General features: G+C 54.8%; 7 protein-coding genes across 7 annotated transcripts; 4 read left to right on the top strand and 3 right to left on the bottom strand.

Moving 5' to 3' along the window:
• Positions 1 to 256: 256 nt before the first annotated feature.
• On the top strand, positions 257 to 1,437 carry B0H18DRAFT_1081084 (uncharacterized protein; the record flags this gene model as incomplete). Its single annotated transcript, XM_048031330.1, has 5 exons — positions 257 to 415; positions 525 to 701; positions 764 to 840; positions 901 to 1,029; positions 1,146 to 1,437. 5 exons carry the CDS (start codon positions 257 to 259, stop codon positions 1,435 to 1,437), a joined length of 834 nt encoding a protein of 277 aa, XP_047901214.1.
• Positions 1,438 to 1,809: 372 nt separating this feature from the next.
• B0H18DRAFT_949752 (uncharacterized protein) lies at positions 1,810 to 2,644 on the bottom strand (the record flags this gene model as incomplete). The annotated part of the gene is made up of 6 exons (XM_048041921.1): positions 1,810 to 1,884; positions 1,940 to 2,059; positions 2,115 to 2,192; positions 2,250 to 2,297; positions 2,362 to 2,490; positions 2,549 to 2,644. 6 exons carry the CDS (start codon positions 2,642 to 2,644, stop codon positions 1,810 to 1,812), a joined length of 546 nt encoding a protein of 181 aa, XP_047901213.1.
• A 741-nt stretch (positions 2,645 to 3,385) lies between these two features.
• On the bottom strand, positions 3,386 to 4,549 carry B0H18DRAFT_966926 (mitochondrial ribosomal protein L11). The gene is made up of 4 exons (XM_048043382.1): positions 4,304 to 4,549; positions 4,171 to 4,237; positions 3,808 to 4,144; positions 3,386 to 3,758 (listed from the first exon to the last, which is right to left on the bottom strand). Exons 1-3 carry the CDS (start codon positions 4,421 to 4,423, stop codon positions 3,831 to 3,833), a joined length of 501 nt encoding a protein of 166 aa, XP_047901212.1. The 5' UTR covers positions 4,424 to 4,549; the 3' UTR covers positions 3,386 to 3,758; positions 3,808 to 3,830.
• Positions 4,550 to 4,686: 137 nt separating this feature from the next.
• B0H18DRAFT_966914 (peptidase) lies at positions 4,687 to 6,750 on the top strand. Its single transcript, XM_048043381.1, has 15 exons — positions 4,687 to 4,890; positions 4,952 to 4,989; positions 5,055 to 5,107; positions 5,159 to 5,269; positions 5,316 to 5,329; positions 5,381 to 5,425; positions 5,475 to 5,558; positions 5,612 to 5,679; positions 5,734 to 5,765; positions 5,823 to 5,935; positions 5,993 to 6,070; positions 6,122 to 6,195; positions 6,250 to 6,336; positions 6,392 to 6,435; positions 6,493 to 6,750. Exons 1-15 carry the CDS (start codon positions 4,705 to 4,707, stop codon positions 6,540 to 6,542), a joined length of 1,077 nt encoding a protein of 358 aa, XP_047901211.1. The 5' UTR covers positions 4,687 to 4,704; the 3' UTR covers positions 6,543 to 6,750.
• On the bottom strand, positions 6,590 to 9,799 carry B0H18DRAFT_13198 (uncharacterized protein). Its single transcript, XM_048036777.1, has 11 exons — positions 9,411 to 9,799; positions 9,333 to 9,356; positions 9,227 to 9,277; positions 8,804 to 9,172; positions 8,699 to 8,739; positions 8,350 to 8,646; positions 7,927 to 8,296; positions 7,725 to 7,878; positions 7,263 to 7,673; positions 6,998 to 7,207; positions 6,590 to 6,948 (listed from the first exon to the last, which is right to left on the bottom strand). The coding sequence occupies exons 1-11, from the start codon at positions 9,704 to 9,706 to the stop codon at positions 6,823 to 6,825; spliced, it is 2,349 nt and encodes a 782-aa protein (XP_047901210.1). The 5' UTR covers positions 9,707 to 9,799; the 3' UTR covers positions 6,590 to 6,822.
• Positions 9,800 to 11,837: 2,038 nt separating this feature from the next.
• Positions 11,838 to 12,780, top strand: B0H18DRAFT_13084 (WD40-repeat-containing domain protein). Its single transcript, XM_048036772.1, has 4 exons — positions 11,838 to 12,225; positions 12,288 to 12,399; positions 12,456 to 12,547; positions 12,606 to 12,780. Exons 1-4 carry the CDS (start codon positions 11,932 to 11,934, stop codon positions 12,717 to 12,719), a joined length of 612 nt encoding a protein of 203 aa, XP_047901209.1. The 5' UTR covers positions 11,838 to 11,931; the 3' UTR covers positions 12,720 to 12,780.
• A 241-nt stretch (positions 12,781 to 13,021) lies between these two features.
• Positions 13,022 to 13,792, top strand: B0H18DRAFT_12958 (uncharacterized protein). Its single transcript, XM_048036766.1, has 4 exons — positions 13,022 to 13,251; positions 13,330 to 13,370; positions 13,428 to 13,662; positions 13,722 to 13,792. Exons 1-3 carry the CDS (start codon positions 13,112 to 13,114, stop codon positions 13,634 to 13,636), a joined length of 390 nt encoding a protein of 129 aa, XP_047901208.1. The 5' UTR covers positions 13,022 to 13,111; the 3' UTR covers positions 13,637 to 13,662; positions 13,722 to 13,792.
• The last annotated feature ends 27 nt before the right edge of the window (positions 13,793 to 13,819 follow it).

Genomic DNA, 13,819 nt, shown 5'->3' with positions numbered 1-13,819 from the left:
GAGTCGGGACTGGGATGAGCGTGGGCGAGGGAACGAACCGGAAGGGGTGCGCGGGAGGCTGTCGGGTGACGTGCTCGGACGGCCGTAGCCTCCGCTGGCAGAAGGTGCGTCGAGGACGATATATCTAGGCACAAAGCTATCGCAGTGACCAGCAGGACGGGTCCGGTTGGATTGGCTGCTTCTCGCCCTCGCTTAGATCTCTCCGAGTAGTTTGCAGTGTTTACGCCCCCTCAGCTAGACGCCCCGATCAGCCACCATGGTCGCCCACCTCCCGCCAGCCGTGAAGCACCTCCTCACTCTCCGCAACCCCAACTCGTTCCCGGGGCCGCCAGTCGCTAAGCTGAACGACGTGCTCACCCGCACGTTCCGGGATGCCCAACAGAAGAAAGCAGAGAAGGGGTGGCTTACCCTCGCGGTGCGTCTGTTTGCTCCCAGAACATGCTGCAAAGCCCATCAAGGGCGCATCGATATCGACTCGCCGCATGCCCTCTTTCTGACTCGATCTCGCTCTCGATATACCACAGACTTGCACGCTCTTGACAGCCAACGCCCCCCCTTCTGTCGGGCACCTCTACCGCTTCGCGACTAGAAATGACCCAAGCGCCGCAGACACTCGCCGGAACTACCAGGAGGCGCTCAACAAGGCCGCCGCGATGCGCGAGGCCGCAATGAAGAGCTGCATATTTGTCGGTGTACCCCGCGTAAGTGCTGCAGCTATGATCTATACATCGGCGGGATTACCTACCCTTTGTGCTTGCCGAAGACCATCCTTTCCTTTGCGGGCATGTTCGAAGCCTTCGAAGAGGACGTCAAGAACGGTCTGCGGAAGGAACCCAATCGGTGGGTCCCTTGTTGTCCTTTTTGTTTGCTAGTCGTCATAATACCGGGGAATTAATTAAGGGTTGCGACACCGGAGAACATCGAGGCAATCAAGGCGCGGGGACAAGCTCTGTGGGACACAATCTACCCGCCGCACGCGGTGAAGCTCTATAACAAGTTAGGCGGGTATCACCCCGATTTCATAGGTACGTCGCAGGTCAGCAAGAGTGCTGTTTCCTCTTTCGCGCAATCTCTTGCGATGTCGATTCGCTTTCCCGGAGCTTTGGATGCTGATCACTGCCTCCGATCAGTCTTCATCATCCAAGCCTACGGCGCTGTCTCTCCCCGATGCCTGGCGGTGACAGCGAACAAGGCAACCTCAGTCGCGCGCTAGGCTCCGTGGTCGGAACTGCGTGCCTGCGTGCCGAGGAGCACGTCGGACCTCAGCTCACGAGCCATGTCTTTGGCCTTCTGAAGGCGCGTAATGTGGAGGGTCTGAGCGAAGAAGACTACTGGCTGGCAACCGATGAGGGTACGGAATGGGTGATCCGTACGGTAGACGAGATCTTGGATGTCGTGAAGCCGGAGGCTTCGTCCGCACTCGGGGCCAAGCTATAGGCTGCGTGACCTTCATTCTGTCGTTCGCAATGTAATCTCGCAGATAATGCCTCCGTTATCACCTCAACGACCTCGCGTTCTTACGTGTCTCGAGAGGTCAGAAGGAATAGAGTCCGTTACCAAGTCTCAGGAGCCTCGCGCCGAACGGTGTTAGAACGCGCTGCAGATCCCCTCAGATGCGCTTCGGCTCGGAACTCTTCGTCATTGAACAGATTAAGGGCTAATGTACACATGACCATTGCGTATGCTAGAAGGATACATAGAGCGTGATCCTGCGCTGTGTGATTGAAGTTTTTACATTTTGCGTGCTTGCGAATAAAGTAGGTGTACGATGAGGGATGGGGTGCGCCGATGGGAATGCGAGAAGAGATATCACAGGCCGTAGGCCATGACGAAACGATACAGCATGGCCGTTACTGTCACTGTATCCATGAGGGGAGGGTGCATCTGATGGTGCCGATGAGAACGATCAGATAAACAGACTGGCAATGAACCGACTGACCACGACGCCAGCCCCGGCATTCCGCACGAAATGCAATTCGCAGTAGACGTCGCCAATGTTGTACCGCTGCGGCCGGATGTTTCGGTAGAACGCAATGACATTCCCATTAGGGTCCTCCAACTGTTGCAGCACGCGCATCAGATCACTGGACCTTTCGCTCGTGCTCCCTGCTTACCACTATGTCGCTCGTAGCGTTATTGCTTGGCCGCCACCGGTACTGATAGCCATCTGGACCGTTGAACATCCTGCAATTCTGACGAACCGGTCGATCAGGAACAATCGTCAGTGCTCGTGGATTGAACACGCATACCGGTACACGAGTGTCCGCGCGGACCAGGTCCGCCATGGGCAGCGTGCTCTGAAGCCGAACAGGTCAGACAATGCATGCGCCCAGCCGCACAACACGAGGCAAGGCGTCCCACCTTGCCAATAACCGCGCGTCCCAGCCCGCCAGACGGCGCCCACTCAAGCTTCGCGACGCGGTCCTCTTTGTTGGCGCGAATTGTCCTCCATAGCGTAGTGACATTGACGCCTTGAGCGTTCACGTCCGTCTGCATTCAAACAATGCATTAAACAATTGAGAACCATTCAGAGTGCGTACTTGCTTACCGTGAACCGATACAATACCCCGTAGCTACCAAAGAGCTGACTTGTCCGGGGATCCTGAGACGTCCAGGAGAGTACTTCGTTGGCAGAGGTGGACATGGAGGGGATATTGCGCGGGCGAGCTGGCTGGGCAATAGTTCCTGTGGGTGCTATGGATCCGTCCTATCGACACAAGTCCTTTATAGCGAAACACTCCGAAAATTTCTGGTCCTTGCACTGATGGTAGAGATTGTGCGATCGGGAACGTGTACATCGTGACAGATAGAGGTGAATACAAGGTCTTCCAACGTGTACAGAAGACGGATGGATTCATGATGTCGTCCGCCGCCTTGTCCAGTGGAGTAGACGGCCGATATTCCCTTCGGGTGGTTCATGGCGATCGAGGAACAACACGAGGAGTACAGTAAGCGCCATCGCTCACCTCGAGACCTGTGAGAGAAAAGACCAGAATATGTAAAGTCCTTGGGCGTGGTCAAGAAGGGTTGCGTTGCGCAATCTCGAGCCACAAGGATCCGAACGGGTTCTCTGAGTAAAACGCTCGTAAATGCGGATTATTCCGTACCATCAACGAGGCTGGAACAAGATTGGGTCGACATGCCACTGGCCATCCTCATGCACGAGGTTCCGAGGAAGCGGCTCAATAAGGCATGTTAGACGCAAGGCATTGGTTCGACCAAGAGCAGCACCAGGAATGCGGGCCAGGTGAACAGAGCGTGTTTACGGCGTGTCCGAGATGCCATACGCAGTACAAGGGCCTATCTCCTCGCGGTCAAAGTTCAAGCCCGGACGCGTTGGACGGGTACGGCATGACAAACTGGAGTGGCCCAATTTCTCAAAGTTGTCGACGGAAGAGGCAAGTGGGTGTTGCAGGCGTGGTTACACGCTGCGAAAAGGCAACTTGAGTCGTGATGTGCGGATCCAGGACTTGAGCAGCATGACCCATCCCCGAGCTTAACCTAGTTCGTTGACTTGTGAACCTTGTATCATTAACCACAAGGGACATAATTCACAAGCGCTGCTCCCCCCCGGCACAGAAGGCCGGGCAGCTCAGATTCAGCGTCATGCGCGCATCTGCAGCTCGTGTAAACAGAGACGTGGATGACCGCCCGCTACCCATTGTCCGTATATGTAGAGACCGGACTTCTCCTGCATCATCGGGTACCTGCTCTGCGCGATTGACGTACGGAGCACGGTGCTGCCTGGGTATTGTCGGCTGCAAGCATATTAAGATCTCAATACGCATCGGATGAGCGAAGACGCACTATCAATATAGATCCTATCCGGACTACGGGACAACCTGCACGCCCAGCGTTCTAGCCGTTCCGACAATGGTACTCGCGATCGCCTCGAGACGCAGATGTTTGAGGTGCTCGTCCGTAGCCTTGATTTTGGCGATTTCATACACGTGCTTTAGGCTCACTGTCCCCACAGTCTCATGTCCGGGACGGCCGGTTCCCTTCTCGATACCGGCAGCTTTTTTGAGGAAGTAGGTGGTCGGCGGTGTCTTCGTGATGAAAGTGAACGACCGGTCAGGGTGGACTGTGATGAGGGTAGGTAGGGGGGTGCCTGGCTCAATATGCGCAGTGCGAGCATTGAACTCTTTGCAAAAGTCCATGACTTGACACCCTTGGCTCCCAATGCGGGACCTACGGGAGGCGTCGGTGCGGCCTTGCCAGCACCAACTAGGATGCGCTTGGAATCAAGCGTGTAGTGCTCAGTATGCGGTCCGTGGGTCCAGCGAGACCAATGCCGACTTACCACGATCTGTGCTCTTGCCTGTGCCGCGCCTCTGGACATAGTACGAGGAGATCCTGAGAGCGAGATGCAGGGCAAAACAGCGAAGCAGACTCGGACGAAGCACGGACAGAACGCCCGCATTACGTAATACCACTCTCCTTATGGCAGGCGTTGGCGGAATGAACCAACGAGGTCGCGTAGGCCTACATCACAAGGGCACGCCTTTGGGGCAGCGTGAGCCGACAGTGCACACACGGCTCGTTGTGGTCTCTCTGCATGCGTATAATATCCGTGCGCCGGGAACGCAGTTCGAGGCAGAGCTTGCAGACAGACCAAATATGGGAGCGTGTGTGGCAACGCCCGATCTCGCGAAGACCGGCGTTTACGCGTCCAGCACCCGCGCTTGCGCTCCAACCACCACCATGAAGTCCCACTCGTTGCTTGCCATCATATCTCTCGCCGTCGTGGGCGCAGCCGCCTACAACGACGACCAGATTACTCTTCAGAATTCTCTGCAGAGCTACCCGGGATATGATCTCGATTTAGGTGCACTTCGATGGGTCCAGCTAGAAGGACAAGACCCTGTGCTGATGACCGAACTTGAGAAAGTCAGCGACCTAACCCCTTTCGTGTTGTCTTGTTCCTTTCAGAGTCTCATCTCTCGCTTAGATCAATCTCAAGGCAGCAGGGAACAAGTTCTTCGATGTGTGAGTGTGCCGTGTACGTTGCCACGAAGAGACAACGTCATACAGCCTTTGGTTGGGTTTGTCAGCTCCGAAACCCCTCAGCTCGGGTACAACGCTCAAATCAGAGTCAACAAGAAACGTGAGTCTTTCTCATGACTGTATGCGCATTCCGTTATAATTTCGGTCACAGCGGCGTACCCGTCTCCCAATAAGACAGACCTTGTCAAGCCCATACTCAAGACTCTGGAGATTGACAACCTGAAGACAGGGCTCAAGGCGTTCACTAGCTTCCGGACGAGATGTGTGTTGCATCGCGTCGTTGTTCATCATGAGCTAACCCCCTGTAGATTACCGTAGTGATGTGACTCTTCTCACATGCAGACGTAAAATAAGTCTTCTAATCCCAGTATAGACCGGGAAGCAGAGTCAAGAATGGCTTCTGGCCACCATCAACGAGGTATTGTTGTCGACTTCCGTTTATTCACCACGCTCATCTCGCCTCGAAGATTACCAAGGACTATGCCTCGGACTCCTTGAGGGAGCTCATCACCGTGCAGGAATTTCCGCATACGTGGATCCAGAGCTCAGTGGTCAGAAATTTGTTCCGTGTGTACATTCGCCGGCCACCTAATTTCCGACTCAGATTGCTCGGATCAATGGCTCTTCCACCGATGATGACGGCGTCGTTGTTATTGGGGCACATCAGGACAGGTGCGTGATTCCATTGCTGTTCCACGGTTCGACGCTCACAACGTCTCCGGGAAGCACGAACTTATGGCCTTTCCTGCCCGCTCCCGGTGAGGCCACTGTGGATACTCTGCGCTTGTTAGCATTATCTGACTAATTATCACCAGGCGCTGATGATGACGGGTCCGGTTCCATGAGCATCCTGGAAGCTTACCGGGCGCTGCTCGCCGCTGATTTCCGTCCGGAACTTAGTGTCGAGTTCCATTGGTACTCCGCAGAAGTAACGGCATGCGTTTCACAGTATGGTGTCTCGGACTAACGCATGTAACCCACGCAGGAAGGCGGACTTCTGGGCTCCCAGGCAATCGCCCAAGAATACGAGCGTCGTGGTGTGAACGTTGTGGCAATGAGTCAGGTACATTCACGACTTCTTGTCCGGCACCATGTTCTGAGGTTCCCCGTGCAGTACGACATGACGGCATGGGTTAAGAAAGGCACGCGCGAAGAGGTTGGCGTAATCGTCGATTACGTTGACGCAGAGTAAGTCCTTTATGCTTGTCAGGGTCTCGCCGCTCATACTTGGCATCAACATAGCTTGACGGAGCTGAACAAGCAATTGGTCGACCTGTATCTGGACATCCCATATGCCGAGACGAAGTGCGGTTACGCCTGCAGCGACCAGTAAGACTTTGTAATGGGCCCTTGTCTTTCCGTGCTGATTGCGACTTTCCTGTAGTGCCTCGTGGGCTAAGGCAGGGTATCCTTCGGTATTCACCATTGGTGCGGCAATTCTACCTGCTTTTGAAATCCCGCCTGACTCATGTGTCATTGTTACAGAGAGCACCTTCGAGAACTCCAACAAGAACATTCACAGCGCGAACGAGTGAGTGGACACTCTTTGATCTTTCGCCTGTAGAAATACTAACGGCTGTTGTAGCCGTTTCGATACCTCGGACGAATTCAGCTTTGAGCACATGCTAGAATTCTCCAAGCTTGCTGTCGGCTTTTCAGTTGAGCTCGCGGGATGGACAAAGTCCGAGTGACGCCACACCACCCTCGCGCGCTCGCGGTGAACATGCCGCAACAAAGCACGTTTCCATCGGTCTAGTCATACTTGTACATCACACGGTCATGATTCGAATATAATAATGGTTCTCGTGATATATGTCAGTTTCTGTTGTTGGTCCTCCACACTGTAACCGAAGGTCCTCCGTATGCTAGGACGTCGGATCCAGACAGCACTGTATGCACGATTGGCGCCGGGTGCTCTTCCTTAAAACATGCTACTACCGCCTGGGAGTCTGGTCAGTTCAGCAGATCACATTGCTGGCCAATAACGTACCCTTGCTTGACGATAGTCCCAGACTTGCACGACTCCCGTCTTGCCATCGTTGTGTGGGCGTGCGAAGAAGCTATTAAGGGCGGAACCCTTCATGAACCGGGTGTTGCCCTGCGCGTTCTCGTCACGGTGCCCGAACTGAAGAGTTGGCGGGCGGTTAAAGCCTCCTTTGCGCATGTCGTAGACCAGTATCTGATCTTGAATATGGTCAACCTATTCGCCGACATTAGCCGACATCTGATGCACGCCGATGGTCTGCTAGACTGGCCTCTAGAATGACTACCTGAGGATCTTGAGGGTGGACGTGGATTTGGAGTATCCGGCCGTCGGACACCCTGATAGGGTCCGGCGCATAACGCGCCGAGATTTTTACTTCGGATATTGAAGTCCCTCCGCATGAGAATACCGTCTCGTCAGCACTACGATATGCAAGGGCCTGAACCTTCTGGAACTGAGGCACATTTAAGCGGCAAGAGCTCGCTTTGTACCCGCCATCGGTATTCCTCAGAGTCCACAAATGGACTGCCCTGTCTTCTCCTCCCGATAGAAATTGAAGACGCGAGCCATCACAGGGTGCAAGTGCACTAATGCCAGGGTTAGGACGAGATGTGCCCAGATTGCGGTTCTCCTGCACAGTGCTGTGCGCTCGATGGGCCAGATCCACGCGACGAGGTTGACGCTGGCAGGCATGTCAGAAATCCTTATTTTGACGGTCAACAGAAACTAGTACCTGATCGCCCAGCAAGATGAGAGATGCCTGGTGGGCACCATGTGCGTACCCGACGACGATTGTTTTGTCCCCGACAAGACACGCATCTGCCACAAGGGCAACAGGTGATTTGTCAGGCTCATAGAGCGGCAGCGAAAATGCCGAGATCCTGGTCCTGCATGGAGTTGTTAGCCCAAGCACGAGGCAATATGGAACCGCTCACAGGCGTCGTCTATCGATAAAGGATCCATCGCCTCTCATAGTTATGGTGGCATAGGGAATTCCTTGGTCGATAGGTGCGATGAGCCGCCTGGCCCTCGCAAACTCCGCTTTCGGGATGGCTACCACATGACGGCGCCATGTCGATAGTGCTTGCGGCCTCAACTCATCGGAGTCCTCCAAGCTGCTCCTGTCACCATCTCGACCGTCACTATCCTGTTCTTCGAGCACTGCTCGAGATAGAGTGCTGCGACGAGCAGGACGGGCGGCTTTCTGAGATGATCGCCCGCTATTCGAGGGACCTGCGATTGTGCGACTGTGTCGACTAGGACGAGGCGGTACGCGGGTGCCTCCAATGAGCGGTTCTGCCGAGGCTTCAGTATACTTGTCAGTGCGTGATCCATTCATTTCAGCGACCGACCAATACCATCATCGAAGGTTGTCCTTGAAATCCGCACCCTGTTGTCATGGTCAAACGGCGGGCGCAGTTGTTTGGCAGGCCTGCTCCCCGCGAAATCCCGTGAGCCGGTGGTTGCACTGCCAGGTGTCTCAGATGGCCTCTCATCCTCGTCTTCCGACTCTTTCTCGCTGTCGCTAGAGGCGAGCATATTGAATGAACCGTACAGATTAACGGAGCGGCTGTCCCTTTTCTTGTCTTCGGCTTGCCGGTCATCCCTGTTCTGGTCCGCCCTTGGCCTCTCCGGATGATGGTCCCTACACGGAGCTGCTGTTCGTTGGCACTAATTGTAGGTACGAGGGGGCATCGTAGCACGAACCAGCTATGTCTTCTACTTCGTCATCATGATCAACAAGCCGTCTACAACCAGTGAGTAGAAAGTCAGAATGGTTAATTGCTGGAAGAGAATGCGCTCTAATCGTACCTAAGCTGTGAAGGCCCAGCTGCATTTGTTTCACTTGTCGCTGAGGTACTCACTTCAGTACGGTCATCGCCGTTTGTGTCCGCGGCGGACTCAGCGGGTCTCGGGGACAATTCGGCCAAGCCATCACCATGTTGGGATGTGACCGTCAGCTCTAATTCATCCTCCTCCTCTTTGTCAATGACGATAGGATGCGATGCGCCTCCCTCCGGACCAAGGAGCTTGATGGTCGTCTTGTCATCGACGTCACTTTCATGATCAGACAAGAGGTCAATGATCATGGGAAGGGCATCTCGACTACTGCCTTGTTCTGAACCCGAGGGTGCAACCCGCTGTAATGCAGGCCCGAGAGCACGCGTGTCAATACCGGCACTTCTGCATCCATCAGCAGCATGTCATCATAAGTGCGGGAGACTGAGGACTCACACCGCCAGCAAGGAGTCAACGGATTCTTGCTTCGCCGAATAGTCGAGCACCCTGACGTAGCGAGTTTGATGAAAACGTGTTCATAACATCAAGGAGGCAGACAGACCAGTCAAACAGTATTCCATCGTCCCTGGAGGTTGTTTTAGTGATATTATAACATAGGCTATAGATGAGGGTCACACACAAGAGTCGAGGTGCCTGGACGAGACGCTTGCCAACAGCGGCCAATTCTCGAGTTGTCTGAATGACCAGAGTATTCACCGAGCGGGATTGGGGTTGTATGATGCGTTTAAATTCAGCACCCCGCGTTGGATCTTTTGTATCCCCTCTCTCAGATTTTACTGTGTTTTGGAAGCAGTCGTTTTGGTCCAGAAAGAAAGGTATTTCGTCCTCGTCCCAATCGTGATCTTGCTTGACTCGAACCCTCTTCTCTTTTGCGGCAGTGGTTGGTGTCAGTGACCGTTTCTGGTCAGCCCTCATCCCCAGCCCCAGAGATCGTATGGTCTTATCAAAACGTACGGACCCAGAAGACGCAGTTGTGTAGATACGAACTTCCGAGAGCAAGCGAGGTAAAGAGGCTGGCACCAACTTGCTGTGGCGGCTGAACGCGTCGGTGGCTGAAGCCGGCCACGTGCGAGCACTTGTGTCGCCGCTTCTTGTTTTCTTGCCCGATAAGGCAGGACTGTACTTGATCTCTACCGCTACACCAACAGCATTGCGCTACCGCAAGAGTCGGTCGAATAGTGTCGTAGCATGCAAGCATCGGAGGACACTCAACCGAACGAACTTCGCCCGTCCCAGAAAGGACGCAATTATGTACCCGCCATCCGCACGTCTCGGCCTTTAGTAGAGCGCCGTACAGCACAAGTCGCGAGAACAGGAGATTCAGCTCAGCCTGCTGCGCCCAGATCGACGCCGAGAGCCTCCGATGCAGCATTGCAACAGAACAACCGACCACATCATCCTCTGTATGCAGGTCTGTTATACCGTCTTTCAGCGTCTGGAAGTCTCCTTACAGGCCGGCAACGGCGCATCACGAGAAAGCAGGCTACGAGAGGCCACGGAAGCGGAGGCGTATCGATACCCCAACTCGACATATACACACCCCTTACGCAGGGGTCGCCAGCGAACGTCCACAGGATCCTCAGGAACACGTACAGTTTAATAGCGAAAGACAAGAGTCCAGATTCACCATCTCTGTTTCCATGCCTCCAAATTGCCTTAGTGGCGCTCCTCGATGCCATCACCGTCGCCGCGCCTGGATAAAATCCAAGACAAGCCAGTTACAGCACGAGCACGGTGTCACAATTATCAACCACTCGTTCAAAGGTTCCGATGTCCTCTTCGATTGTAGGTCCATTCGCCCCGGCGGATCATCCCTTGTATGCGCTCCGGATCATGCGCAGTCTCCAACCCTGTCACCCTCGCATGTAACTGGCGGCCATATACCTCTTAGCACTCCGATTGCTGCATCCGAGATCGCAGCGAAGTCTATCGGCCATCCTGAGACTCGGAAGGCCAGCCGATCTGACTCGGAGGTGTGCGTTCCTTCAGTTCATTTGGCTGAACTTACTCTGAGGTGTTATCAGCGTCCCTACACATCTTCCTCATTTGACCCAGACAGTTTCACTGAAGTTGATCTGACGGGCGCATCGGATATCACTGCTCGACACCCTGCAGATGCCTCCGAATTCATATCCCCGGAGCAGGGTTCGAACCCGTCGCGTCGGCGTCGTCTTGATCCCGACTTTACTCTGGCAAAGTCAACACACGGTGCAACAGAAACAGATACCGATGTCAGTACTCGTGCATCGGCGTCTGCATCTCGCGTTCGTCAAATGGAACCCACGATTCAACCTCATACAAATGGCATACACGCTACAGCACCCACTCCGGATGCAAGGAGCCGTTCTCGTATAGCACTCACCGAGACTGCGTCATCAGCGTCATTCCGCTCTGGGGTACTGTGTATCACGCCTTACTCGGACTCTCCTCCGGCTCGAGCACGATGTCGGGAAAGCGAAGCCTCTGCACCCATCCATGAACGCATAGAGAGCGAGGACGAAGATCCCGCGGCTCCACGATCTGCGCGGGAGCGCGATGTCATCTCTCCTCGCAGGAGGAACTCCCCAGATCCTGACCTCGTGGCTCCCGCGAGCTCTTCACGCTGCGGATCAACTCCGCAGAGACGAACCGCGTCGCCGCTGTACGGTATTGACCGTGCGGTGCCTCCCGGGACAGACAATGTGGTAGAGATAGTGCGCCTCGGCAGGGACAGTCATGACAAGCCTCGGAGACTGCTCGTTTCATCTTCGCTAGGGATTCTTAGTGTCACAATGCGAGGCGCTGTTGGCTCCATCGACCGTACCTCAACAAGGTCAGGAAGACCTCTCTGCCACTGTTGTACCTATCTAATCGCGTGCAGACGAGGTCGTGTCATCAGAACTGCGGCGGAGGGCAGTCGACAAGCCATCGACGACACTTGCTTGTTATGCGGCCGCAACGAGCAGTTCATAGTTGCGGCTCATGTCCGCGAGGACCACCAGTTATCGGTGATGCATGTGACCAGAGACAAGGTATGGCGCGTCACTTGCTAGACCATTTCAGGTTCAGGTCACTGAGAGGAATTGCAGTTGACGGACGTCTGTGCGGTTGATCGGCCAGCTCAAAGCGGAAAGAATAGAGGCGCAAGCGCAGTATGCGCCATGCAGCACAGCATGATGTTTGCGAGCGGAGGCTACGATCATGTGGTACATCTTTGGGACGCCAGCAGGGACGTCTCGAGGCCGTCGCCAACTCCACTAGCCATCAAACACACCTCTACCGTGCAATCCCTCCTAGCAATCCGCGACACGAGCCATAAGCTCGTATCAAGCGGGGCCGACTGCAACGTGCATATCTATGATCTATCGTCGGAGCGTGTTGTGAATACGCTCAAAACCTCAAACTCTGTGTATCACGCGCATGAGGCTCTCTCGCCTTTCTGCACGTTGTTGGAGGTTAGCCAAGTTGCTCTGATGCCCGATTCGGAGGACGGAAATTTGATACGCAGTACATACAGGTGGCACATAGAGAATTACAGTTTGAGATCCGCGACCATCGACTAGTTCCCCAGGAGGCCGTCCAAAGATTTGGTTACCCTTCGCGGCAGGTGCATGGCCGATATATCAAAGGCAAGCCCAACTGGCGCATTTTCTGTTCCATGAGCTGATGTATCTCGCGCCTGCAGGTGACGTGCGTTGTGGCAAGTTTGCCTGTGGTGATAAAGATGGAATGGTGCGGTTATGGGACCTACGGAACACTCAACAGACCATCGAGATGGTATGGCAGATCTTCCGTCGTAGCGAGATAGACGTTCATTCGCCGCGTGTCCCTGCAGATCCCTTGTTTTACCGACCAACGAATCACTCAGGTCGTGTTCGATGACGCGCGTCTTGTTGCATGCTCCGAAGACCACGAACTTGCATACTGCCACCATCGGTCCGGTGCATAGACGATGACAACGAGGATAAGCCCTGATCTCATTCAGTTCGCTGACACTTTTACGTGTACAATTTCCGTGGACGTTCGACAGTGTACTGTATACGCACGGATCTAATGTATCTGTATGATACACTACGAATGTACGTATTGGTGACCTTCCACCAGGTCATAGACACCGCATCGATATCGTATGGCCCTTCTAATGTGTGCGCACCTTGCATGTTGTCTTCCGCGGCGCCAATGGCCAGCACCCTCAACTACATACTGGCCGTCACGGTGGTTGGGGTGGTTGTGCGGAGTTGCCCCGTTTGGACGGCGTGAACACACCTGAACACACACCGTCAACATCCGGGGCGCCGGACTGGACCCGGGCACGAGCACGTCTCATGTACTTCAGCCACCATGGACAGGGCCACCCGCAAGGAAGATGTTGAGCGAGCGTACGAGCTGCAGGCCAAGGCAGGCCTGCAGGGGGCAGCGAGGGCGACTCTGCTCGGCACAGGACTAGCCGTCTTGGGCCACTACACTTGGCCCACCTTCCGGTCAGTCCACCCTTCGCCCGTGCTCGTAGCATGCCAGTACTCACCCACGGCCGTCCTGGACCCCCGTTATGTGTCCAGGCGGCAAACTTTACCTTTCAAGGGTTTCCTGGTCACTATCTGTGTGTTCGATACTCGGGTCCGCTAGTTGCAATTGTGCTCTCACACTTGCTTGCCAGTCACCGTCTTCGGGCTCGTCGTAGGCGCGGAGAACGCCCTGCTAGCCCATGAAGCTGAGCGGCGCCAGACCGAAGGTAAAATCAGAAAGGAGGCACGGATAGACCTCGCGCGACGCGGGCTAGTTGCAACGGAGACAGAGATCGCGAAGTGGAAGGCACAGCGCTTCGCTGCTCAACAGGCCGACGTGGAGGGCTCGAGGCCGTCGTGACAAGACGGTTGTATAGGTCAGATGCAGTACGTCCGCAGATTGCTATGTGTGCTGTTGTCAAGGCTATAACACGAACAGAAAGTAGAGAGACTGGAGAGCGCGAGGAGTCCGTGTCGGGGCGTGAGACAACTATGGGAGGTGAACGACCAGTAATAAATAGTGCAGTATGACAAGTACGCATGC

This window comes from Fomitopsis serialis (assembly GCF_022376445.1).
Source record: "Fomitopsis serialis strain Sig1Antser10 chromosome Unknown B0H18scaffold_1, whole genome shotgun sequence".
NCBI lineage: Eukaryota > Fungi > Basidiomycota > Agaricomycetes > Polyporales > Fomitopsidaceae > Fomitopsis > Fomitopsis serialis.
This window is presented reverse-complemented; position numbering and strand designations above follow the sequence as displayed.